Source organism: Pezoporus occidentalis, unplaced genomic scaffold (genome assembly GCF_034315485.1).
Source record: "Pezoporus occidentalis ecotype Australia unplaced genomic scaffold, CSIRO_AGI_Poc_V1 ctg72, whole genome shotgun sequence".
In the NCBI taxonomy this organism is placed as follows: Eukaryota; Metazoa; Chordata; class Aves; order Psittaciformes; family Psittacidae; genus Pezoporus; species Pezoporus occidentalis.
The window spans coordinates 2,628,340-2,653,783 of NW_026916072.1; the positions used below are offsets into that span (position 1 = coordinate 2,628,340).

A 25,444-nucleotide genomic window follows, 5' to 3' on the forward strand; every position below is an offset into this window, starting at 1 on the left:
GCATCGCTGCGAGTTGCCAAGTACCTTCAGCCAGAGCTTACGTATGCAACAGAGCACTCAGGAGAACAAGCCCTTGGTTCTCCGCAGAAGACTGTACTTACACGCTACAAAACATGGGATAACTATGAGATGATCCACATTGGGCAAGCCTCCTGTTTGTTTTCAGTAGCAGAAGTGACTCAGTTTCCCCCTCTCCCAACACAAGGAGTCAAAGCCTTGCTGTTCATCAGGTACCTGCCACCCCTCTTCCCCCTCTCTCATCATTCAGGTGGATTCGGGCTCCAGCAGAACTGAACAGGGAGCAGGACTCTGCTTCACAAGCAGCAAATACCATGCATGGATACGTCTCTGGGATGTGGAGAGGCTCATCGTGCAGAAAAAGCCAGCTCCAGTCCCTGCGGATGCCTTCTAAGAGCTACAGATCTTCAAACTGCACTTCCCAGAAAACTGAGTTTCCCAGGATAGAGCCAAACTGGTTTAGTGACACAAGGGCTCTGTCTGGGCTGCAGCTGGAGAGCTGCTGGCCCTGCCCCTGCCTTACACAGGGCTGGTGGCTGCTGTTTGCTTTGCAGGAGAATCCTGGAATGCTTTTTGTTGGAAGGGACCTTAAAGCTCCTCCAGTTCCAACCCCTGCCACAGGCAGGGACCCCTTCCACTGGAGCAGCTTGCTCCAAGCCCCTGTGTCCAACCTGGCCTTGAGCGCTGCCAGGGATGGGGCAGCCACAGCTTCTCTGGGCACCCTGTGCCAGTGCCTCAGCATCCTCACAGGGAAGAGCTTTCTCCCAGTATCCAATCTCAGTCTCCCCTCTGCCAGTTCAAAGCCTTTTCCCCCTGTCCTGTCACCACACAAGAGACCCAGTTAAGAAATACATGATCCTCTTGCACAGCATAGAAACTTATGTAAGTACAGAGAACACACTGCTTGCTACGCTGCCCACCTTTAATACACAGCTCATCCACAGAGAGGAAAACATGGAGACAGCTCTGCACTGGTGGCAAGTCACAGCAGACAGCCCTTGTCTTCCAGACACACTAACCCAGACCTCACGCACCGAAGGAAACCAGGAGTCCTTTCTTCTGGGCCTGGATGAACAGGGATAGGATTAAACAGCAGAAACGAACACGTTTAAGTGCACTAATCATGCTGCAGAAACCCCTGTTGTGCACCAAAAACAGTACGGAGTTACTTACGTTAAAGCCACAACCTCACCCTTGGCTTCACCCAACCATGGCCAAGAGGAGTTTTCATGGAGCAAAACGTATCATCAAGCTACTAAAAACAGCTGGGAATTTACCAGAATAGCTTCGTAAATGCCTTGTTCAAAGGTACAGGAATCCTTCCCAGTGGCCCGGGTTAGTCAAATAAGCCACAGAGAACTTGTATCAAAAGATTTATTGAAATTCATCAATGACAAACAGACATAAAACTCAAAAGTTTGGCTCTTCTGGGAAAAAAAAAAAACAACCAACCAACAACCAACCAAAAGAAAAATAAACCAAAACTGTTGCAAATGTATTTATACAGATGAAATATTGACTAGGAAATACAAGTCACTTCTAAAGCTATTTTAAAGAGGGATATGAAAGTAAAACTGTACATTCACTAGGCATTTTCAGTCATTTTACTGACTTCCACTAGGTAAGAAAATACAACTTTGCATTAGTATCTCGTGCTTGAGTGTATGAAAAGAAACCTCCTACCCTACATGCTGAACTGCCTCCTGGCTTTAGGTTTGTAAAAAGTCTCCAAGTATATAGCACAAGTGGAAGTAGTTTCTCATCACTTCAAATCGAATAGGTGTTATATATTACAGACCAAAATAGTACACACCTTATTGAAAAGGGTTGAAACATTTTGTTTTATTACAATTGTCAGATTCAGTTCACTAGTAACTCAGGGATTAGGAACACTTTTTATATATATTTATATATATATTTAAATGCCTGCCATTTTCAGTGTCTTGGCTATACCCTAGCCAAAGGAAAAAGAACCCCCCCCAACCCCTAAATAAACAGAAAGGAAAACACAACACACAGGGCAGGGAGGAAGAGGAGGGATTGCAAATTCACCCCACAAACCAGATCCAAAGGAACACCCCCCCCCCCAAAAAAAAAAACCCAACCAAACCCCAACCAAAAACCATTTGGTCACTATTTACAAACAGCAAAAGAAAAGGTACCTACAAAAGCAGGGAAAGCGTTGGCTGAAAATGGCAGTCATTGACGGACAGGCAACAAAGAAATCACTTGATCCAGATGCCATTCTCACCCCCGTTGCTGTGGGGGGATGATGCTGGGCCTCAATTTGCAGCATCCCCCAGTAATATACTTCCCATGTATTTAGTGACTGGCAGCGGTGGCAAAATCCCAACGAACCAACGCTATTCCAAATAGGTACATTTGGGGTTCTCATCCACTGATCTTCCACTTACTTTTTTCCTCTTTTCAGGATCTCAAACTATCCACTCCGATAATAAGAAACAAATTACCACTTGGTTTATACTTACTATTGCAGTTACCGGGACTAAGAGAGGGACAAAAAGAAAAGGGTTTCAAATGAAGAGGAGGAGGAGTGCCAGTAAAAATAGTATTTTATTCCCTTGCCCACCCAGTCTGCTGCTCCCTCTCGTTCCCACAGCAACATTACAATCAGAAAATAAAAAGGGGGAAAAAAAAAGGGGGGGGGAATAAAGGTTGGGGGTGTGGGGAGGGGAAATACAGGGTAGAAACAGTCAAATCACAATAGGAAATTGTCAAAATAGGTTATTCAGTTTAGTCATCTTCATCTCCTTCGTCTTCAGGTTCTCGTTTTCTCTTCTGTCCCCGTTCTTCATCTGGAAGACAAAACACAAGTGGAGTTAGATGAGGGCTCCCTCACACTGGTGAGGAATTGAGCAGGTTCAACAGGCTCCTGCTGGGGCAGCTGCCTGGCTCTCAGAGAGTAGGAGCACAGAAAAGGGGAATTCACTTTCTAAACCAGTATTTTATCTCAGGTAAAAACTGCTGCCATACCGGGCTCTTCTTCGTCTTCATCGTCATCTACCTCCCCGTCGTTGTAGCCTTCTTCATCCTCCTGCATTTGGAAAGAAAAATAGAGGATTAGAAAAGTTGGGTTTGGTGCAAGTCCTCTCCCAGTCTGGCAATATCCAACAGCATTTTGCAACAGAGAGAAAGTCCTTGAAGTATCTTAACCTGAAACAAAAACAGAAGGCAGACCCTTCCCATGCACTTCCAGATGTTTCAGTGCAGAAAAACAGAGGCGACCCTCACAGCTGCCTCTAGCTTCAAATCTGCAGCAAGAAAATGGTTTTATAAGCATATATATGCTGCTATGTAGCTGCAGACTTTGTTCTGATGTCCTGAGTTTGATGACCGATCTGTAGAAGGTACGTGTTGTTCTCGGAGAGAGCTAGAACCAGATATCTCAAGAGCCTGAGGAGCTGCTGTTGGTTTTGGGAGGAGGCTTTCAACCATTCCAGAGCATCAGTCACGTAGCTAAGGCTGTTTGGCTGAAGGACAGGTAATACAACCACCTACAGTCAAATTTCAGCCCCATCCCAATGGCTGTGCTAACAGCAAAGTCTCAGCACACCTTACGAACAAAAGCTGGACCACACAAAGAATTTAAGCATCCTGAAGGATCCCAAGGTACAGACCCAAGAAGAAACCTTGCTCTGAGAGCCCAGGGTCAGTAATTCATGTACTACTCTCTTGTCTGTAACCCCAGCCTTCAAAGGACCCACAAACCAGACCTGCAGATGTTCCTGATGGTATTTTTGACATCACCTCAATAAACAGGATGATTTCATGTCAATGGTCACTAGATGGCAGCTGGCTCATAGACAGGCACGCCTCAAAGCCACCCCCACAGCCATGCTTCTCGAGTTAAAAAGCAAACACAGTCTTCGAGCAGTGAAAGCCTCCAATACTTGGACCATTTCTTACTCAGCTATTCCCAGTTAGAGCATACTCATTCCACACCCATTATTAACTGCATAAATCCTTACCTCCTCTTCTCCGCTCACGTCCTCCTCTTCTCCTTCCTCCTCTTCTTCCTCGTCTTCTTCGTCTTCTACTACCTGAGCGTCATCGTCATACTCCTCTTCTGTAGCCAAACAAGATCAACCACTCAGACATTTAAAGTTTACCTCTCCCCCCCCAACACTGCCACCTGAGATCTGAGCTCCTATCGACACAGGGAGCAAATTGAAAGCACTGCTCAAGGGCAGTACAGAATTAAAGCAGCTCTCCAGCTGCTAGACAGAGCTAAACGTGGTCCTGGGCCTCTTTAGCCTAGTGACAGGGTAGTGTGGCAGCTGTACCCGCAGTCTGAGCTGCTTTAGGGCTCTCAGGGCCCTGACAGTAAGTGACGGCACCTCAGGACTGCTTCTGCTTCAGCTGCTGCTGTTCCCACTTCTAACATGCACTTCTGAGCCCGTGGGACTCATGCAGCTCTTCATCTCTAAGTGCCCATCTGCTCCCACCAGGGATGAGGCAGAACTTTACAAGCCAACCATGCACTGGGAACCCTCCCCAAGGGATACCCCCTCGCCTTTATACCACCAGAGCAACACAAAGGGGTCACACACCATCCATCGTCTGGGTTTGCAATCTCTTTACAAGGGGAAACAGATTAAGCCAAAACAACAAACCAGAAAGTGATTTCCAAGCTGCAGGAATGGTGTTTTGGAGGTTTTTCATGCATCTGAAAGCAGGCCCAGACTTGTGCTGTGCTGAGAGCCTGTCCCTGCTGAAGGCAGCCTCTGCCAGGCGCTGCTGCAGCACTCGCTGCTCTCACCAGAGCCCACACTCAGCACTCGAGGGGAAAGTGCAAGTCCAGCTATTCTGCTTTTGCTGTGCAGCTGGGTTTGAAGAGTCTAGCAAATTCCCCAAACCCAGCCAGAAACTCATCCGACCGGTACATGGTGCCTCCGAGGGCAGTCTGCGGGGAGCTGCAATGGTACCTGCACCACACTGGGGCCCACCGTGTGTTTTCCAACACTACAGAGCTGCTCCTTTGTTAGTGTCTTTCACAGAGCTGCCCCAGGCAGACTGCAGCATGTACACTCTCCTCTCTTCTGCCTCATCTCAAGTAGCTCATTTTGCCCCCACAGAGCAGCTCCAGACTCCTACTAATGCCTTGGCTCCTTCACTGAATTCCTTGACTCAGCCCTTTTACCCATGCCTAGTCTGGCTCTCCACCCTACCCCTCTCCATCAGGCTCTCCACGACTGCTCACACTTCCCTGAGTGTACTGTTCCTGGAAAACTGCAACGTGTGCACACCATCCTTTCCTACCCATTTCTGCTTTATGCCCTCATCCCCTGGAGTTTACTGATCCCTGAACTCTTTCAGTGTCTTACTCCTCCTCCTGAGCCCTTTCTTCTATGGCCTAGAGATAAGACTGAGTAGCTCTTTCACGCCCTGCCCATCTCCCTTCCCCCTGTTCCTTCAGAGGGCACTGAGATACTTCCATCAGTTGGAAGGAGCTGCTGAAAACACCCTTCTCCTGCCAGCAAGTCAGAACTGGAAGCAAAACATACCACAGGCAGCGTATCAATCTTTCAACTTACATACACCGAGCAGCACAAATCCACATACCGTCTTCATCTTCCTCCTCGTCGTCTAAGCCCTCCACGTAGCCCTCTGCATCAGAGTCCGGTGCTTCTTTGTCATCCCGATCTTTCACTAGAGATAAGACTGAGAAAGTAGCTCTTTCAGGCCCTGCCCATCTCCTTTCCCCTCAGTTCCTTCAGAGGACACTGAGGTACTTCTCCTTTACATCAGTCAGGAAGGAGCTGCTGAGAACACCCTTTTCTTGCCAACAAGTCAGAGCTGGAAGCAAAATGTACTAGGCAGCATATTGATCTTTTAACTTACGTACACTAAGTAGCACAATTCACATACCATCTTCATCTTCCTCCTCGTCGTCTAAGCCCTCCACGTAGCCCTCTGCATCAGAGTCTGGTGCCTCTTTGTCATCCCGGTCGTAGCCATCGAGGTATGTGAGTTGTGGGAGGAGCTTGAACACGTTTTCTCTGTAGTCGTTCAAGTTGGTTACCTCGCAATTGAAAAGATCTAGACTCTTCAGGTTTTCTAGCTTCTTCTGCAAAGAGAGAGAAGTCTCAAGTTCAGGGTTACAAAAACTAATGCAACAGCAGCCAGAGTGCATGTGCTCAAGAGCTTCCCGTGACAAAAAGGTCATTTGGGGTTCTGTCTGCTAAGCTGGCACGGACCAGAAATGTGCAAAGCCTGACCAGTGCTGTTTCTGTACCTGAGAGTGGAAAATGCTCTCTCTCAAGTTTAGTATCTCACAGGTAGAAGACTGATGTTTGGAAATATCACTGGGGTTGGAGAGGGCTTGGAGCAATCTGCTCCAGTGGAAGGTGTCCCTGCCCATGGCAGGGGGCTGGAACTGGATGAGCTTTAGGGTCTCTTCCAACCCAAACCAGTCTGGGATTCTAAGAAATTGAACAGAGTAAGAGATGGTGTGCATTGCCCACAGACCTCCAAAGTACTAACAATAAAAGCACAAGCAGTTGAGAATTTGTATCAGATCTTATGAAATACCTCCCTTCTGGAGTTTAGCGTGTAGAGCAACAGTGACATCAAGAAAACAATAAGCCTGAAACCGGGAGCAGCAACAATCCTTTCTCTCATTTGTTTGCTACATGACTTTTAACAGCTCTGTTCTCCCCTTCCGCTGCAGGAAAGGAGATCCAAGATGATTACTGCTCCTTGAGACATTTTAAAAGGAAGCATTTGGGAAATAAGCATGAAGCAAACCTCTTCATTTCTAGAGAGCAAAGGGCACACAAACCACAAACTCAAAAACAGCACCACTAGAACGGACACTTGGGTGCTTTCTGGAACTTGACATCAATTGGAATGAACTGCAACCTGGCAAACCTGATCTCAGCACTTGAAATAAGAGGTATAATGACCGTGAGCAGGAGAGGTAATGGAAACCAGCAGCAACCTCTGCACAGCTGCAGCAAGCAAGCCCAGTACGGAGGCACATGGGCTGGTATTTTTGACCCAGCGCTCCAGGGAGAACACACCAAGCTCAAGCAGAGCATGTGGACACAGCCCCACAGCCCACATCAGCATGGAAAGCCGTGGTGATTCCCACAGCACCCACGGGCAGAGCCCAGGCCCGGCAGCCACTAGAGGGAAGCAGCCGCTCGCTGCCGGCACAGCCCCAGGGCAGGGCGGAGGGAGAGCCCCGGGGCAGGCTGAGCCCACAGCAACCTGGCCTGAGAGATAAGCCCCAAAGACACCCCACCACAAGTTTCTGCGGGCTTTCCAAGCCCATAATGCCTCTACTCATCACAAAATGGGGTTTGTTCCACCCTGTATCGCATCAACTTACCAGAGGTTCTATTGTACCGAGATCTTTTATTTTGTTGCCGCTTAGATTTAGATGTGTGAGGTTCGGACACTTTTCTGCCAACACTTCCAGTCCTCCTGAGATTCTGTTGTCGCTTAACTCGAGCTGAAAGGCAGAGAAACCTCTTGAGTTTTTAGTGCAAACACGGATCACAAAGCAGCGTGGTCAGCTACATCACTTTTTACATGAGCAGCACCTTTACAGATGCAGTACAGTGCAAAGAGGGAGCGATATGACACAGGACACTGTATTTACCTTCTTAAGTTTGTTTAACTTTGGTAAGTTTGCAACTGAGGTTAAGCCTACGTTGATTGTACTTAAGAATTCCAGCTCTTCAAACTCATCTGTAAGGCCTTCGATTTTGCCTTCGTACGACCTGCAGTTGTCAAGAACGAGTTCTTTAACCTGCAAAGACAACACCACAAACAACACATGAGACGTTCTGTCCTGCACGGAAGATAAAGATATCCCTCACAAGCAAAGAATGACACAGATAAGGTAAAACTGAAAGGAATTCTGGTTTAGCAGTGTTTCAGGAACACAGGTATTGGGCTTTGCTTCAGCTGCCTACCCTTTATTGTTCTATCAACGATATGAACAGTTCAAACCCATTCATCCCGGCTTACACGACGTGGTGGTTAGAAGCAGCACTGTCTCTGGTGATTGCAAGCAGTGAGTATCCTAAGGAACATGAAACCAATCTATTTATTTCTAAGCTCACCTACAACTTTGACACTCTGTACAACTGGTCCTATTACAACCTATCAGCAGTTGTTAAAATAGCTTCTTTCTTAGTGTAAAACACTACTTGAGCTTTTCAAGAGTGAAGAGTGCGCTCACACACTCTCGAAACCTGAAGCTTGTACTGGTGATCCTAAACCAGGTCCTGCTGGAGTCAGACCTCAAGCCCTCCTGTTAGGACAGCTTAATGATGGCACTACAGGGGAAGATGTTCACGGAAGCAACTCCTTTCCTGGGGAACTACAAGGGATGTGTCAGCTGGTGCTGGCAGGGAGGTTCAGAGAGCATCCTTCTGCTGCAGCACTGCACCTCTTATCTCCCTCACCCTGCTGCGGTGGGGAGGCTCAAAGGGAGAGGTGAAGATAATGCCCCCATGGGGCTGAGCAGCAGAGGAGCTGCCTGACAGCCAAAGCTGACAGCCCCAGCAAGTAAACACAGGCTTTTGTTGTTTTTAAACACAGCACCGCTCTTCTTGCAGGTGTGATCTTCAACGGACACAGAACAACAGCATCAATGCAAAAGAGCCCCTAAATACACCCCACCCTGAATAAAACTGCTGTTTTTCACCCTAAGCTAGGTCAGACTTACCGGATTTGAACCCCTTAGCTGCTAATGTGAGTCTCTGGGGAAGCTCTGCCACTGAGGGCTGTGACTCCACAGGAAGGGCTCACCCATGCGGGGAACACCCATAGACTGTGTTGTAATGGATCTTAAAGCTCATCCAGCCCCAACCCCTGCCACGGGCAGGGACCCCTTCCACTGGAGCAGCTTGCTCCAAGCCCCTGGGTCCAACCTGGCCTTGAGCACTGCCAGGGATGGGGCAGCCACAGCTTCTCTGGGCACCCTGTGCCAGCGCCTCAGCACCCTCCCAGGGAAGAGCTGTCTAATGTCTAATCTCTATCTCCCCTCTTCCAGTTTCTGTGCTTTTTCTGACATCTCTCCCAGGAAAACCCACCCTTCTGTGTGTGCTACAGACTCCATCCCATGCACAAGGTCTGTTTACAGGATTGGAAAGGGAGGGAATGCTGCTTTACACTGGGGACGGGATAAAAGGAAGTCTGCAGGAGCGGTGTATGCAGAACCATGAAGCAGCTCTTCACACCATGGACAGTTAATATGCAAATACTTAATTTTCTTAATTTTTTTATGAGTGTAATCCCACTGCACAGAGAAGAATCCTGTATAGTTTTTTAGCTCCAAACAACATCCCTAGGTTTCTAATTAAATCCCAGCACTGAAGTCAATAGGGAAGGGAGCCCAAAGCAACACGAGAGCACAAGTGATTCATTGAGAGTAGGAGGATCAGCGTTAGACAGGAAATACATTTTCCAAGACTCCACAATTTTCCTAGAAGAATTCTGATAGGGAATGACTACACAATAGTCTTCCTGAAGAATTTTAGGCTGGTTAGAAGGGCTCAAAGACCAAGTCAAATGCTCCTGATCCCAATTACATCTATTCCAGTGAGGGAGAGAAAGAAAAACCAATCAAACTGCAATAAAGCCTTCTTGCTTTGAAACGCAGACAGCAGGAAAGCCATTCTCTAGGCAAACACACGTATCCCCTGCCTGTAACAGTATTTAAGTATCAGGATCCTCCAGCGAGATCAGTGTGGGGACAAACACTTTGCTCTGTCATCTGCTTCACACACACAGAGCTCCCGTCAAAAAAGAAGTTAAATACAAGAAGCACCACCCCAAACTGAGCCCATCCAGCAGCTACTTCCCCCCCTATCTGTGTCCCTCCTCACCAGCACAGCACGGCCCTGCCTGCCCCATTATCATCCCTGCCCAGCGAGGCGGCTCATCCGAGCACCCACCTACAGACACAGAGCAAGGAGGGCAAAGGAGCTTGTGCTGCAGGAGAGGCTCTCTGCAGAAAGGGCCTGGTCTCCATACAGGAAGCTACTGCTTGTGCAGAGCACAAGGTCCTTTTTTTGCCCCATCCTCTCCACAAAGGAAGTTTGCAAGAGCACACGTAGGAAGATGAAGCAAGGCGAGAGGGAGTTCAGGGAGGGACAATGCTCGCAGCTGCAGCAGCCAGCACAGCATGGAGTCAGAACTGGCCCTGAGCTATGCAGCAGACCAAAGGCATGGAGTGAAGCAGCACCTAAACCTCACAGCGAGAGAGTAAGTGCATCTGCTCGTACCCCAGGAGGTGGGACATCCATCCCTTCATCCTCCCCAAGGATGGAGGAGAGGCAAAGGGGGAACTGGACAAAGCTCCCTCAGGGGTAGAGATTTAAGGGGGAGCTGGAAAAAAGCCATGGATGCGTAAGAAAAAAAAAACCTTAATTTGCTTCTACTTTTAGTTTGCTTTTTAAGGCTGTCATGGTTTAAACCCAGTCAGACAAAGGCTTTACAGAAAACTTTGATACAGAACTGCCATGTTCTCTTCACTGTGCCCAGCACCAAGATACTGGGCAATGGTACAGTCAGAACGACTCCATGGGGAAACTATAATGGAATAAATCTGGCCACGTTTGCAAGTGGTAGAATTGAAGAGCTTATTTAGGAAGGAGCAGAGCACAGGCTCCCATTGCTCCACACGTTCAGCCACAGCAACATACTTTCAGCGCTGATGTGGTTAGAGGTGTATTAAACACACTGAACTGCTTCTGAATGAATGCGATTACACAAAGTAAAGCTAAAATCAAAATTAAGATGGCTTTAACTTCTAGATTTAAGCATCCCATAGAAAATACATGTGCAAAAGGAGGATGAACAGAGCATGGGCCTTTTCCCCACTCACTGCCACGTGCACGCTCACTGCCGCATCAAACCCAATTCTCCTGCACACAGTACAAGCAGTACAAACTACACCAGCTCACAGAGTTGTTGTAAGCATTAAAATGACCCACAGTCTCTCAGCCTGCAAGTCCTCTGCACCCTGCTTTCCTCCCCTTCCACTCTGACCTGCCTTCTCCTCCTCAAAGGCCTGCTGGTTTGCAGCTATCTGGAGAGGCAGTGTTGTTGCCCCCCTTATTAACAGGGCACCTTTCCAACAGGCTGGCTGCTGCACAGAGGTCTCTTCTCCAACCTTAGCCCCCCTTGTGAGGATGTTGGGCCTCATCCAGGCACACTACAGCCCTGACAGCGAGCACATAACTGCGTCAGTATACAGAGAGGGAGAAGTGGAAAGGTGACCTTAGTAAAGCTACATTCCATCTAAACCAGCTCACTGCCACAGAAGTATGACAGAAGGACTAAAATCCTATTCCTTGTTTGTTTTTCAGAAGTCTTTGTAATCTTAAGGAAAATTCCAGCTCCTGAATCACTCTCCAAACATCTACTGAGCTTCCCTGAAAACACCCAGTAAGACTACAGTTTTTACATCTCTTTTCTCATCTTCTGTCACCAAAACACAGAACAAACTTTTGCCTGATGCTAGCAGCCTGGCGAGCACCCTTTGAGTCTTGTATACCTGAAGGAGATGAGCAAGCCTCTGCTGGTCTGAACCAATTCAGTTGTATCACACTGCAGCCTCTAATACTACAGACACGTAGATGAGTAGTCAGAATTAGGGAGGACAATCAGAACACATGTGGAGAGAGAAGCTAAGGGAGTAAGTGTCCTCAGCTAATCTGTGCTTAGCTGCATCAAAGACAAGATACAACTTTGTTACCCTTATCACTGCCTATACCACAACACATAAGCAAATCAAAGCACTAACTGGAGCAAGTACTAACGTAAGTGCTAGTACAACCATGTAACCCATACTTATCTTCCCCAAAACTTGCTGTTTAGTGAGGAACACTGGAGGAGCAACACACCACAGGCAACAAACCACAGGCAACACACCACTGCAAACACCTCAATACTCACCTAAATAGCCATGAAGGCACCTGCAGGGGAGCATCTAGCAGGAAACCTACCACCCAGGTGGCCAGTTTGGTTCCCATAGCACATACCCTTGTCTTCGACAGCACCCAGGTGCCAGGTAGGGATTGTTCAGCTTCAGCTGCTGAGTGTTCCTCGCCCAGCCTGCCCTCTGCCTGGTTCTCTGTACCCCTGGGGTGGCCCATGGCTCTGCTGCCCCTGTTCCTCCCTTGGTTTGGTGAGTGCCATCTGCCGGAACAGGTGCTTTCTGGTTGCCTCCTGCTCTTGCTCGAGTGTTGCTCTGTGGTTTGCTGGTATCAGCCCTGCTTTCAGCAGCCACACGTAAGCAAGGAGGTTGCTGCTTCTCCAACACACTCTTCAGAACATGTGCCCTGGACCCGCTCTCCTGTGGTCATCCCCGGTTCTATTTCTGATGGTCCCAGACACTTTCAGCACATGACATCACTTCTCTCTTAGCACACACTGCACTGTTACTGTGGATTACAGCATCCCGGTCATCTCTTCACGACCTCCACGACATCACACTCTACATTACTGCCTCCTTGATAACCACGGACTCTTATCCACTTCCTAGTACGGTTACTGCACTAAGCTGCGTTCCCAAATGCATATATGACACCCTTAATATAGCCATGGGGTCTACTGAGAGACTCCAACCTGTTCCTAGGGCAAGGACAAACAACCATGGATGGGTAAGCAACCACTGGATTTCCTAGGATTCATCACTGGTGACATCTGGGTCTCGCTCACTGTGCACAGTACCTGGCACACCTGCCCCTGCCTCCCTGAAGGGACTGCACTCTCCAGTTAGCAACACAAGCACAATCAACACAACATAATTACACACAGACAACTATTAAGCCACACATTTTACCACCTTAACCTTAAATCTGCATTTCCAACCTAACAGGTAGAAAGGCGACGTCTCTCCTTCAGAAAGCCTCCAACCCACGGGAAGGGAGATCTATGACCTTGGTAGTAAGTTCCCAAATCCCAGCCTGTAACTGAAGGCTTAACAAGGTGACAGAAGGACATGGCTGTGAATATGATTTTAAAAGATAAAAGGCAAATTTACAAGTACAAATACCATTCCGCAGGCTTTAAAAGCAAGAACAGCAAAGACTGCAACATCTCATTTTCAGCACAATGGACCAGATGCTTTTGAAGTGCACGTTGCATATGGTACCCCAAGGACAGGAATATCCCGCTATGTGGCATTCTTACTGAAAAAAGCAGGTAAAGATGAGGGTGTCAACTCTTGTCTTGCACAGCTCCCAACCAAATGATCCAGAGGAGCACAAGTAGGAGTCCTTCAGACCTCTTAATCCAGTGGAAACCTCACTTAGAAGAGGGCAGAGCTGTGGAACGGAAGGAGGGAAGGGCAAGGGAAGCCTGTTGTGGAAACTGGAAGCAAAGTCCAAAAGAATTCTGAAAGCAGAGACAGTTTTATTCTCTCCCAGATGCAAAACACTTCTTCCAAGACATTTGGCCTCTGTCTTCAGCGGTTTTGTGGTCTCAAAAGCCTGCACAGTCCATGCAAAGCCTTGCACTGCTCCACAGGAAAGAATGACCACTGATGTCTACTGCAACCAGACTGCCAGGAGTTGTGTGAGTTCCTGTGGCGTACTCTAGATCTGTACTCATGCACATCTGGGGATCCCCGAGCAGAAATGGATCTCCTCAGGTTTCTATGCCATTCAGTTTGCTCAAGCACGTTTAAGAGAAGCCAGCCCTCCAGTCACAAGGTTCTCATTTGCTGGGGAAGGCACGGGTTTGACAAAGCTTAAGGTAACAGCCCAAGTCTTGCAGGAGCTCATCCCTCATGCTTAGATCCACAGTGATGGGAAGGACAGGATGTTCTCCACCCTCATGCTACAAGCTTCCCCTGAAGTTACTACTGCAGGAGATACATATTGCATGAATTTCCATGTCAGATGCTATCTGGAAGGTGACTAGGCCAACAAATGCTTGACAAACCCTATTTCACACCTTGGGCTAACAAAGCTGCTCTGAAGCCTCAAAGACACAAAGCAACTTCTGCTCCAAGATGATCAAGAGAAAGTAACCAACTTGAGGAACTGAACTTTAATGTATTTTTTAATAAAGACAGCACCATATGCCATTTGCCACCTGCGTTCAAGACTGATCTCTAGCTACGTTAGAGCCCCTGTGATACAAACACAGGGCAGAGGTCCAGCTCCTGGTGGAAAGCAGCACGTTAACAACCCCCTTGTTCAAATCAGAGCAGCTACTGGGCTGCTGCACATGAGCTCAGACCCACCTTAGGGGCTCTTCAGCTTTCTCCTACCCCTGGCATGCTGCCCGCAGGCAGGCAGGGACAGAGGCAGGTGCTGTGGCAGCCACTGCACTGGCTCCATGCCACAGGGGACTCCTCTTCCATGGAGCAGTCCCCAGCTGCTCCTCCTGGGCAGCTCAGTGAAGATGCTCTGGGATGAGGATCTGTCCACAGAGAGAAGTCAATTTAATAGGGATGGGAAAATTCCAATAGAGTTGACATCTTCTTCCTCCCCTGAGATGCACAAGTAAAAAGCAAACCAGAATAAAGGCAGGCAAGTTTTTTTCCTTACCAAACCAATCTGTGATTTGGGATTTTAAGTCCTTTCTAGGCTTTATTACAAGTATCTGAGATTTAACCTACAGCACATGTCTTAAACTAGATAGCTAAGGACCACCTATTTAGCACAGGCTCTGGTCATCACTGCATTGAGCAAAGAACCTGCCAATCTTGGGGCAGGGAGAAACTGTGAGCAAAAAATGGCCATGTAACACAAAACACTTCCCTCGAGGTACAGGCAAGACGCAGAGCAGCCCGAGCACTTGAGAACTGCATTAGCAGGGGCAGTGACTGACAGCTGGGGAGGACAGGATGGGATTAGCAAGTCTACCTTGTAATTGTGAGCACTGCTCCATTACCACCATCATGGATACCATGTCCAAGCGTCGCTGAATGCCAAACGCCTGTCAGGACTTCAAAGCAGTTCAGGCCCCAGTTTATGGGAATTCCCCACAGGCTGAAGTTTATAGGATTTTCCCCACCTGGAACAAAGGTGTCCCTTCCACCAGCACACTGGCCTCTCTGATACTGAGCAATTCACAAGTGCTGAACACAACAGCTTCCAGCACAGCCTGGGTCAACAGTGACCTGCTCCACTTCCAGCTCTTTTACCTATTCTATACCACTTCAACCAAGCTGGAACTCCCAAATTCTTGCAAGAAGGTCACGTGAAACTACTACCAGACCTCAAAATTCATCTAGGGTTGCTCAAAATTATACAACCCCAAACTTTCGTATTAGAATTCCTCTTCTGCATCTCTTTCCTGAAAACTCCCAATACCTCTGAACACTTCATCAGAGGGTTTTAAAGCCCAAAATTAAACTTCCAGCATTGTACTGATACAGTTTTGTTGCCTCTCATATTTTTCACTACGAGCACCACTACGCACAGATCCTGTTACTGCTGTCCCTGAACTATAATGCCACGGTTCTCATACAGGTTTACTCTCTGTCTGTATCCCAGCAAGAGCTTTGTATTTAATTTAGTTGATCCATCAATCACATGATAAAGGAACTCAGATTTACCCCAGGGTGCAATAAAGGACTTGCGTGAAAACATTTGCTTAGGGACTGCGATGCAGTGACAACAGGGGCATGTCTGCAGACATCTGTCACAGTTTGGGCTCAAGCAGCTTGTTAAATCACTGTACCCAAGTTCAAAGTGATGCAGTAAAGTACCAGTTTCAAGCCACCTTTTAAAGTCCCCTCAGGCTGGGCTCCCTCCCACAAGGATGAGCACAGTTGGTGTCCTCTTTCTCCTGGCCACAATATGTGTATGGTGGGCTCTGCATCACCCCTACCCCGGCAAAGGGAAAGGAGCAGGGGAGGAGAGATGGGAAATTAGTTGTTTGTTTGACTGCTGTTGTGTGCCGTTTATTTATTTCTTTAAGTCAAACCTGCCCTGTGTTCAGAGGCAGCTTAAGGGCTGCTTGCACAGCTCAGAAAAAATCTGGCTCGATATCAATACATTTATTTTTTACTCCCCTCTTATATTTTACATAGCAGAGCTATAAACCCTGAGAGCACTACATATGGCTCCGACTCATTTTACGTGCCTTCGCTCTGTTCTATGAGAAATTAAAGGTCCAAGTGAAACACGTGAGGGGCAGAAGGGTGAAGAGGCTTGGCAGTTCTGGCTACACCTTTTATCTAATTATGAGGCATCTCCAGCACTCAAGAACTTCCAGAAAGACAAAGGCAGATTATTCTTCCTCAAACAAGGAATCCCCCCAACCAAGAAACCCTGTGAGTCACACAAATACACTTTCACACATTTACAAGGGTCAGTACAGCCATATGCATAAGCAACACAGTAATTAACGAATGGAGAACACGCTCCAGTGACAGGGAAAGCTGTTTCATTCAAAAGCATGTAGCTACTTTCCAGGTTTGTTTCTACTGTTAGCAGCATAACTCTGTAAGAACTCCAAATATTTCTGGTTGAAATATCTGATTAAATGGCTTGATCTTTGCATTAAGTGTTTTTTAATATTCACATTAATGTTACGTGCTTCTCTTTCCTTCAACTGGTATCATCTCGCTCTGCTCCTGGCTGGGGAGAGTGACTCTGCCTGGTCCCTTCAGCTGCACGTCTCACTATCTCTGTATTTGACAAACAGAGCGTCTGATACCACATCCCAAGTGCTCTTCATTCACTGCCAGCTATTATTAAATAAACCAGAAGCAAAACATAAGATCCCACCGCACCTTTAATTCAGAAACTCTTCTGTTAGAAGCGTTTAGCTGAGCCACTGTTTGTTCGGCTGCACGTACTCCGAATTGCCCTCAGCAACAAAGAGACACACATAAAAAAGGAACACTGCATTTAAATGAAGACTAATTTTAAGAGCTGCATATTTAATAGAGAAAGCAGTCCCTGAAGATGTCAGCTGCTGGAGGAATGCATTGGCAAGTCATACTTGAGAAAAGATAAGCTTTTCCTAGGGGGTTTTATGGCTTTGAAGGGAAAGAGTTCACTAGACCAAGTCGATGGACAAACGAGTGCTCAGAGAGAGCACAACTTCTACACAGTGGTGTAAAGGAAAACCACTGTGGCTTTTTTTTCCCCTCGCTGGAAGTATTTCAAAGGTCATGCTTACATACACAAGGGCTTCAGGACTCATTTTAGCAACGTAATAAAAAACTACAGGCTATGTATTTACTAGCAGTTTTGTCTGAAGGATAGCAAGAGAGGAGACAGGGACAAACTGTATGCAGAACAAGCCCAGCAGTGTCACACAAATAGCCGAGAAGTGCCCATCACTCCGAAGCACAACAAAACCATCACTGCTCTCTATTCCCTTTTGAGACTTGCACCTCGCTGCACACACAGAGGGCTTGGTTCACGGAGCTGAGCTGTTTGTCAGTCAGGACTGCTGAAAAGCTGTCACGCGTTCCGCAAATGGCAAGCCCGGCTCGGTGGGTGGTGAGGAGAGGACCTCCCTTCCTCCTTTCCTTTTCCTCTTTTCCTCCCTTCCTGGCACCCCAGGCGAATCCTGCTCCCTCCCAGGCACAGCACAGGAATTCCAGCAGTGCCTGGGATCCTGGTGTGCCAACCAGAACCACCCCCAAAACCCTTAAACCTTCCCTGACTTCTAATTCATTCAGAGAACGTTCAAGATGCAGCACCCATGCCCCTTTCACAGGTCCAGTTCTTAATTTTCAGGCTTCTCCAATTGTACCTGTACCAGTAGGAGGACGGGGGGAGTAATCCGTAGAATGAATGAAATGGGAAGATTCAGCCAACATCAGCCTCATGGGATGTAAAAATTTAAGAGAGCAGCCACTGATACTCATGCCATCATTCAGTGTACACTTAAAGATGCACCACTGACACAGACAAAAAGCTCTTTTAAATACAGCAATAAATAAAGATATTTTAAAAGTCCTAAATCCCTGCACATGATTAATGGTACCTTGAAACACTCAGGAGTTTTTGGTGTACCTTTAGAGCAGAACAGTGGAAAAGTATATTCTATTTATTGATATAGAACACTCAAATCCTAGCTAGCTGTGGATTATAACAGCTAGGCTTAACCCTGGAAGGTTTGTACTAAGAAGCTTTCTTTTTTCCCCTTGTTTCAACAACTTGTTTCACTTAGTGGGCAGGACAAAAACCTGTCTTTCTTCGGGAGATGTGTTTCTTGATGGCCTACAACACAGTTACATCAGCCAAACCTGCTGTTTCTCTTCATGCACTTTCATCAAGCCAGAGCTGGACACGCACCTGAATCATACAGCAGATTTGGTAACTGTGACTGTACTTTACATAGTGCTGCTTAAAGGGGAATGCTCAAGAGATGAGGGTTAAATAAATGAAAATCTACCCTTGCTACTTTTGAGCAGCATCACAGAGAAGTGGGAAAATGAGGCAATGACTTCTAGTCCCACTGGTTTTCAATTCTATGCTCACAGCTCCTTTAATATGCTTAAAACTTAGTCCAGGTTAAGAGAAGAGAATTTGCCTGGTCAGCCCAGCAGTCAGCTCTGAAAGTGGTCTGAAACTCAGTGAGGACAGCTCACACATCACCAGCCTGATACTGCAGGCTGCAGTCCCTCCAAGACTAACATCCATCCACCCATCCATCCGGATACTCATTACAGACACTTGCATCTGAAAACTCAGCACCCTGAAAAGCAGCTGTTGCACAAACTTAGGAAGCTTCCAAAGGGGACAGCTACTTCTTGGGCCATCTCTGCCCTGCTGGCAGCTCGATCAGCAGTTAAGTGATGCAAGTCTGCAAAACCCGCACACGCCGCAGAGGCTGTATGTGCTGATCTCATGGCACCCCAGACACAACCTATCCCACTTTGTTCACATCTCCTCCCATTTTGAGGTTGCTCAGCCTGAGCAAAGTTAAAGAGTCTGTATTTGCACCCATACACAAGACCAGAGTATTTTATAAATGCAGGTTTTAAACTCTTTACAGCTCTCACAAGTATCACAACAAGGAACTCGCTTGAGGAAAAGAGCCTTTTTATTTATAATCTTCATGAGTATAGATATTCACATCCCATTTCCCCTCAGTGTTAAAATCTACAGAAGCCCAGTGAGAAATCAGACTGACAAGTAAGTTTGAAAGTGCAACAGTCAGAACTGTAGGAAACTCTCACTGTTACCATCAGTACTTTATCACTGCCACAGTTTTGAGCTGATGAAGGACTAAATCCTCAGTCCAAATGAACCAGTGAGTTGCTGTAAACCAGAGAAGATGAGTGTGGGGCACAATGTCAAAAGCCCATCTCTGTGTCCCAGGGTTAAGAGTCTCAGTCCTGAACGTGTTCCACAGTCTTTGCATTTTACTAATGAGTTTACAAAGGGGATGAACAAGAATGGCCACAAATAAACCCAGGAGAGCCCCCCCCTGCAAGGCCAGAGGTTCTACCACCACAGGCTGCTGGTTCTGAAAGAAACCCATGGGAAATAACTGCATCTGACCCATTTCCAGCAGGCAGTTAATTATAATTAGAAAAACCACATTGATAAGGTAAGCAGAGTGACAAAGGCTGATGGGATAAAAGGTTGAAATTTCTGGGCACAAAGCAGACGCACAACCTCAACTCTGGCTGTACAACACACAGAAAACCAGATTTCAAGCATCAAAACCCCAAAGCTCTCACCAACACTGAACTCATATAAAAATGGAGGGAGAATCAATCCACTATAACCCACTTTGGGACATTTATATTATGTTTTATTAGCCAACACGTAACCTTTCAGGATGACTTAAGCGCTCAAAGCAGCCAGCTCAGCTGCACAGCACCACACAAGAAGTGTATGAGGCAGATCAAGCTCTAACAGACCAATCTGTGCTCAGAAAAAACCACACCGCCTTATCAACATCCTATTATCTTTGATTTACAAAAAGTCATGATCCCCTATGCTCTGATAAGAGGCTATATCAGATGTACCACAAAACCGGAGCGCATACAGGGTAGAACTCCCAAAACAAGTATATTCATGGTTATTTTCACTGAGATTTATTTACATTGATCTTAAGAGTTTGAACATAATGATCCTACCTATCTATCAAAGCAGCAACCAGGGAAAACAATTCACAGCACCATCCCGTTCATGCCCACAGACTTCCTAAAATCCATAGGTAAATGACATCGGCATTAGGCTCGCTTCTAAGCCCCAGTTCCAAGTCTTTTAGCTAAAGCCTTCGGTGGGTTTAGCCGGATTTCATTTTAAGAGGTACTGTAAAGAAACAAGGCTTCAAACCGTGCACGTAATGCTCCCCGGCACACGTGCGCACATCTGTAATTAATGGCTCTAAACAGAACTGTTCCCAGTTGGCATCTTTATCCCCCCTTCAGATGGAACTAGAAAGCTTTGCCTAAGGGAGGAGATGACCTCGGGAGGAAGGATACACAGGACTTGCTGACAAGAGTTAAAGGCCAGCAGGTAAGAAGTGGTGACAGGTTCAATAAGCCTTAAGTTACAATGAACTGCTGCCCATTGCCGAGTGACCGAGGGACAGAACCCCCCGCAGATCACAGCGCTCGCAACTTCCTACGGCCTAACACAGAGCACAGCAAAACCAGAACAAAACCCAAGCGTAGTTTATACCTAGCACACTTTGGATCAAGTCTCCAAGCCGCAGCTCTGCGTTTAAAACGCTAAATAAGCCTCCAGCAGTATGAACGATGGAAAATCGACCGGAAATAAAGAGAAAAAAGGCCTAAAAAATCATTAAAAATAAGGATAATTAAAACCCAGGAGCTCCATAGGCACAGACCTTCCTTCCCGCAGGGCCCTGCCCAGGAAGAAGGCGTTCTCCCCGCTCCCTGCCCGGGGGCACCTCACACCATCGGGGCCCGGTCCTCACAGCATGGGGGGGGGGGTCGGCCTTTACCTTCCCCCCCCCCCCATTCCCACAGCGGCCCCCGCGGAATGAAATCCAAAAAATAATTAAAAATAATAATAATTAAAAATGACAATTGGGGGGGGGGAGGCGCCTGTTTTTACCCTCCTGGCTCGTCCCGCCGCGGCCGTCACCAGCCTCCTCCCGCCCCGCGCTCGGCGACAAAATGGCAGCCCCGGCGGCTGGCAGTCATGTCGGAGAGGGCGCCCGCCCGTCCGCCCGCAGCGCCGAAGGGGAGGCCCCCTCCGCCCATGTCGCACCTCCACACACCCGCGGGCACAGCCACACCGGGCGGGAGGGAGGCGGCCGGGATGGGGCTCCCCTCACGGCTCCGAAGCCAGCGCCCGGCCGTTCCCTCGCTGCGGCTGAGGAGGAGGAGGAGGAGGAGGAAGAGGGAAGCGAGGGAAGGGGGGGGGGGAGGCAAAAAACATGGCGCCGCGTCCTACTTGCGGTGTGGCGCTGGCAGCGCGGGGCCAGCGGCGGCTCGGCGGGGCGGCCTCAGTGTGCCCCCCGCGCCCCAGCCACGGGCCGGGGCTCAGCCTCACGGCCCGCCGGGGACGGCGGCCTGTGCCGCGGCGGTGGCGGGAGCCCTCCTCCCCCTTCCTTCTCCCGTCCTCCTCCTCCTCCTGGCCCAGGAGTTTTTAAACTTTAAAGCGCAGGGTACCTCGGCCTGCCCGCCTTTGTCCCCCGGACACCGCGCTCGGCCACCGGCAACCCGCGGGGCCGCGTCCCGCCGCCTCGCCTCCGCCCTACCCCCAGAGAGGTACGTTCCCCCCCTTCTTCCCCTTTCCCCTTCCACGGCGGGGCCCGAGGCGCACCTCGCCCTCCACGGCCATTATGCAAGGGCCTGGCGGCGGCGGCGACAGCGGCCCCGCTGCCCTGGCGACCCGGGTTCGAGCCCCGCCAGGCGGGTTGGGGGCCGCGCCTGCTCCGCTCTGTCGTCCGTCCCCCCCCCCACCACCACCACCACCTCCGCCACCAGCTCCATCGCGGCGGGGTTGAATTATGATCATTAACATTGTGTTATTAATTTTTTTTGTCCTGACAAAGTTTTTCTCGCTCTCTCGTTTATTCCGCCACACGCGGAACAACAACCTGAAGTCCGGCCCCAGGGGAAAGGGGGGGGGGGAAACGGAGGAAAAGGGAAGAGAAGGAGGGGGGGGAAGAAGAGAAAAACACGCACACGCACACATCCAGCCTTTTTGTGCGTGTGTGGGGATGGAGGGGGTGGAGAGTGCGTGTATTTCGTGCCAGAATTTATTATTATTATTATTAATTCAACGCTCGCGCTACCGGCGGCGATTCCCGATCGCTTCCCCCCCCCCCCCCCCCCCCCTTAAAAAAAGACCAACCCAACCCCGCCGAGCATTGCCTTAAAAATTCTTTTCCTTTTATCTTCTCAGCATCTGGAGAGAGGGAAAAGAGGGAAGAGAGAGAGAAAGGGCGCGTTCATGAGGACTACAAAGTTACAAATATGGCTCCCCAGTCTCTCCTGCCTGATCACTGCAAAGAAACGAAGACGCACTTTAAACTAAACCGTTTCCAACTCGCTCGCAGCCCCCGCCGGCCTCTCCCTGCCCAGCACCCAGCACAAATATTTGCCAACTAAACACGAGAGAGAGGAGCCACCAACTTATTTTATTTAAACGCCCGGCAGACCTTCCCCCCCCCCCTCCTCCTCCGCCCGCCCGCCCCCCCCCCCTCGGGCATCGCGCTCGGTTTAAGGGGAGGGGGGGTCAGGAGCAGCCGTTGCTCCCCAACATCCCTCCTTTAGACCTTAACGCGCTTGGGGCACCCCGAATCGGGGTGAGCCCCCCATCCCCTCCGCGCACAGGTAAGCACCTCAAGGGCAGCAGCGGTTTCCCCCTCGAGGGGTTGGGATGCGCACCCCTTACCAACAAAAATAAGATAATAAAAATAAACGCGGGATGGGTTTTTATTATTATCATGATTATTATTATCATTATTTTTGCGTTGCTTACATCTGAGGGCGTCCTGTTCCGCAGCTCTAAGTGGATCCTTTTCTTCATGTCCATGTCCGCGGCTGGCGGTCCCCGGCTCCGCTCGCAGTGACACCGATGCAGACCCCCCCCCGACGCCGCGGTGAGGGACTTTGAGGGCTCACCCAGCTCCGCTCGGAATCCCGAGCCCCAGCACCGCGGCGAACACTAACCTGATAACTGCGGAGGCGGGCGCTCCCGGGGGCTCCGCGCTGATTGACACCGCCAACAGCCAATCGCCGCGCCGCACCGCGAAGCCGGAGCCAATAGGGGCGGGCGAGGGGAGGTGGAAGCCAATAGGGGAGCGGCGAAAGCGGCCAGGGGGACAGCCCGGCTGGGAGCGGAGGATCATTCCGTGCTGGTGGCTGATGGGGAAGGAGCGGCGGCGGCTCCTCCGCGCTGGGGCTGGGGTTCGCTCTGCCGCCGCTCCCCCCTCCGCGCCCGGCCGGATCCCGGGGGAGGCGCCGGGGCGCGGGGCGGGGAGCGGCGCTTAGAGCCGGAGGCAGCCCGGGCACAGGGGCGAGCAGCCAGGAGGGAGGGAAAGGTGCGGAGCGGGGCGGCGGAGCGCGGAGCAATGGCGCGGGGGCCGCCGGCGGGGCGGGGCGGCGGGCGGGAGGGAGGGAGGTGGGGCGCCGATCTCCTTAGCGGCCGTGAGGGGAGGCGAGGCCGGGCCGGGCCTTTCCAGCGGGCCCTCAGCGGCTTCCCCGCGGCCGGGCCGGGTGCGGTACCGGGTAAGGGTGCGGGTGCGCTCGGTCCGCGCGGGGTATTGCTGCTTGGAGCGGCCTTTTCGGGTTAGCGGCGTGCTGAGGGCAGCGAGAGGGGGCCCAGGGAGGCGCTGGGCCAGAGGAGTCCCGGGTCGCTGCGTTCCCTGCCTGGGAAGCTGCTTTGGAGCCGTTTGTAGCCGCTCTGAGGGTGTTTGCTTGGCGCGCTTGCCGCTGAGCACGGCTGGTGTCGGGTGAGGCGGTGGGACGGGGCCTGGGTGGCAATAGCTGGGTCGGTTTCCTGCGTCTTCTACCAGGCAGGCTTGTGAATGAGGTGCCGGGGATGTGCTGGCAGGGCTTGCTCTCTGCGCCACGGTTCCCCCGTGCTTCTTGTCTCCACGTATTTGCAGCTGGCTTTAGCAAGCATAGGGGACCGGTTTCGGCGGGTGCACAGGTGCTTTCGTTTGCTCAGTGAGATTCCTGCTTGCCCCCTTGGTTTTGGTGCGCTTGTTACCCTTGGTTTTGCCTCAGGTGGCTGTAAAAGCCCCTCAGAGCCGTTTGTCGATATCCACAAAGGTGGGGATTGCTGGAAAACTGCCTTGTCCAACTGTTTTGCAGGGCAGGATGGAGATGCTTCTTTCACCTGCCTTGACAGCGGATAAACTGCGATGAAAGTGATTGACAGCTAAGCACAAGCTCTGCTGAGAGCTGGGAGAAAGGTCAAGCTGGATCCAGCTTAAGGTAAAAAGCGGAGCTTCTAGTACAGAGCCACCAGTATTTTGCAACAGGTTAATGCTTCTGTGATGGTTTTGGGCCTCATGATTTCTCTATTAGAGCCGTTCGGTTTGGTTGTGTCTGTGGCATGAGCAAGTAACTCCATTTATTGCTCTGTGGCACTGGTTACAACATAACAGAGCTTATTGCAGTACTTCTAGGGTATAAACTTTATGAAGTGTTTAGGACTTTGGGTCATGGTGACTTTTACTTTAGCTCTGCTTTAAATTCTCCTTCGCAGGTGTGAACAAAGGTGGCCCCTGGGCTGAGGCTTCCCAAAGGAAGGTTTGGGCTGGAAGTTTGTGTTCATGGCACTGGTGAAGACCTTTGGAAAAGAGCTTTTATCATGGAAACAGGGTGTCTGTTAAGTAGCCAACATAACAGTTAAAGTTTCTGAGGATGTGGAGATACTTTTTCCTTTGTTTCCTCGGATGAAAGAGCGTGTTGTGTGTTCTAATGGTATGGAATTGTATAAAGTGCCCCCCTCCAAAGGGTTGGGGGGAACTTACTTGAAGTTCAGACTCGACATTAAATGTTTTAACCTGTTGGTTTCCCCTCTGCCTCATTCATGTGCATGCTGCTTGTGTCACAAGGAGTTGGGAAGCCTCAAGAGCTGTTCGGAGAGCTAAAAAGGAATGGAAATGTTCCACAAATAAATGTTAAGTGGTGCTTTTGCAAACTAAAGCTTTTCTTAAACAGGAACATAAAAATCTGGTCACTGGACTGATACTTTTAGGATACAAAAGAAAGTGAATCAGCTTTAAAACTGGACATGATCATGCTGTTTAACTGAGGATCCCCCTTTGTAATAGAGGAGGAAACTTACATGTTGATGAAGCACTCCTTGGTCTTAGTTGAGGAGTTTTTATTAAGTGTTTCTGTGAATAAAGCTGTTGAACTGTTATAGATCCCATTGATCAGAAATGCCTCTGTGTATGGAACGCTGGCTTGTCGGAGTCCTGAGCACAGCAAGTGCTCTGAGCCCTGCTTGCACTGGCGGGAAGCTGCTCTGTAGGATCCCTGCTCAATCCCCACTTGGAACATCAAAACATCCTC

At 49.3% G+C, this 25,444-nt stretch overlaps 1 protein-coding gene and 1 long non-coding RNA gene across 3 annotated transcripts; one reads left to right on the forward strand and one right to left on the reverse strand.

Moving 5' to 3' along the window:
* Positions 1 to 1,378: 1,378 nt before the first annotated feature.
* On the reverse strand, positions 1,379 to 23,015 carry ANP32A (acidic nuclear phosphoprotein 32 family member A). Its single transcript, XM_062642755.1, has 8 exons — positions 22,896 to 23,015; positions 7,646 to 7,795; positions 7,373 to 7,495; positions 5,908 to 6,106; positions 5,602 to 5,700; positions 4,008 to 4,105; positions 3,013 to 3,073; positions 1,379 to 2,834 (listed from the first exon to the last, which is right to left on the reverse strand). The coding sequence occupies exons 1-8, from the start codon at positions 22,947 to 22,949 to the stop codon at positions 2,773 to 2,775; spliced, it is 846 nt and encodes a 281-aa protein (XP_062498739.1). The 5' UTR covers positions 22,950 to 23,015; the 3' UTR covers positions 1,379 to 2,772.
* LOC134176088 (uncharacterized) lies at positions 21,319 to 24,935 on the forward strand. Of its 2 annotated transcripts, none has more exons than XR_009969246.1 (4): positions 21,319 to 21,676; positions 22,317 to 23,457; positions 24,238 to 24,355; positions 24,630 to 24,935. It is a non-coding gene; the product is annotated as an uncharacterized LOC134176088 (long non-coding RNA). The 2 variants fall into 2 exon arrangements; XR_009969245.1 differs by having other exon boundaries at positions 21,320 to 21,676; positions 24,233 to 24,355.
* Positions 24,936 to 25,444: the final 509 nt, after the last annotated feature.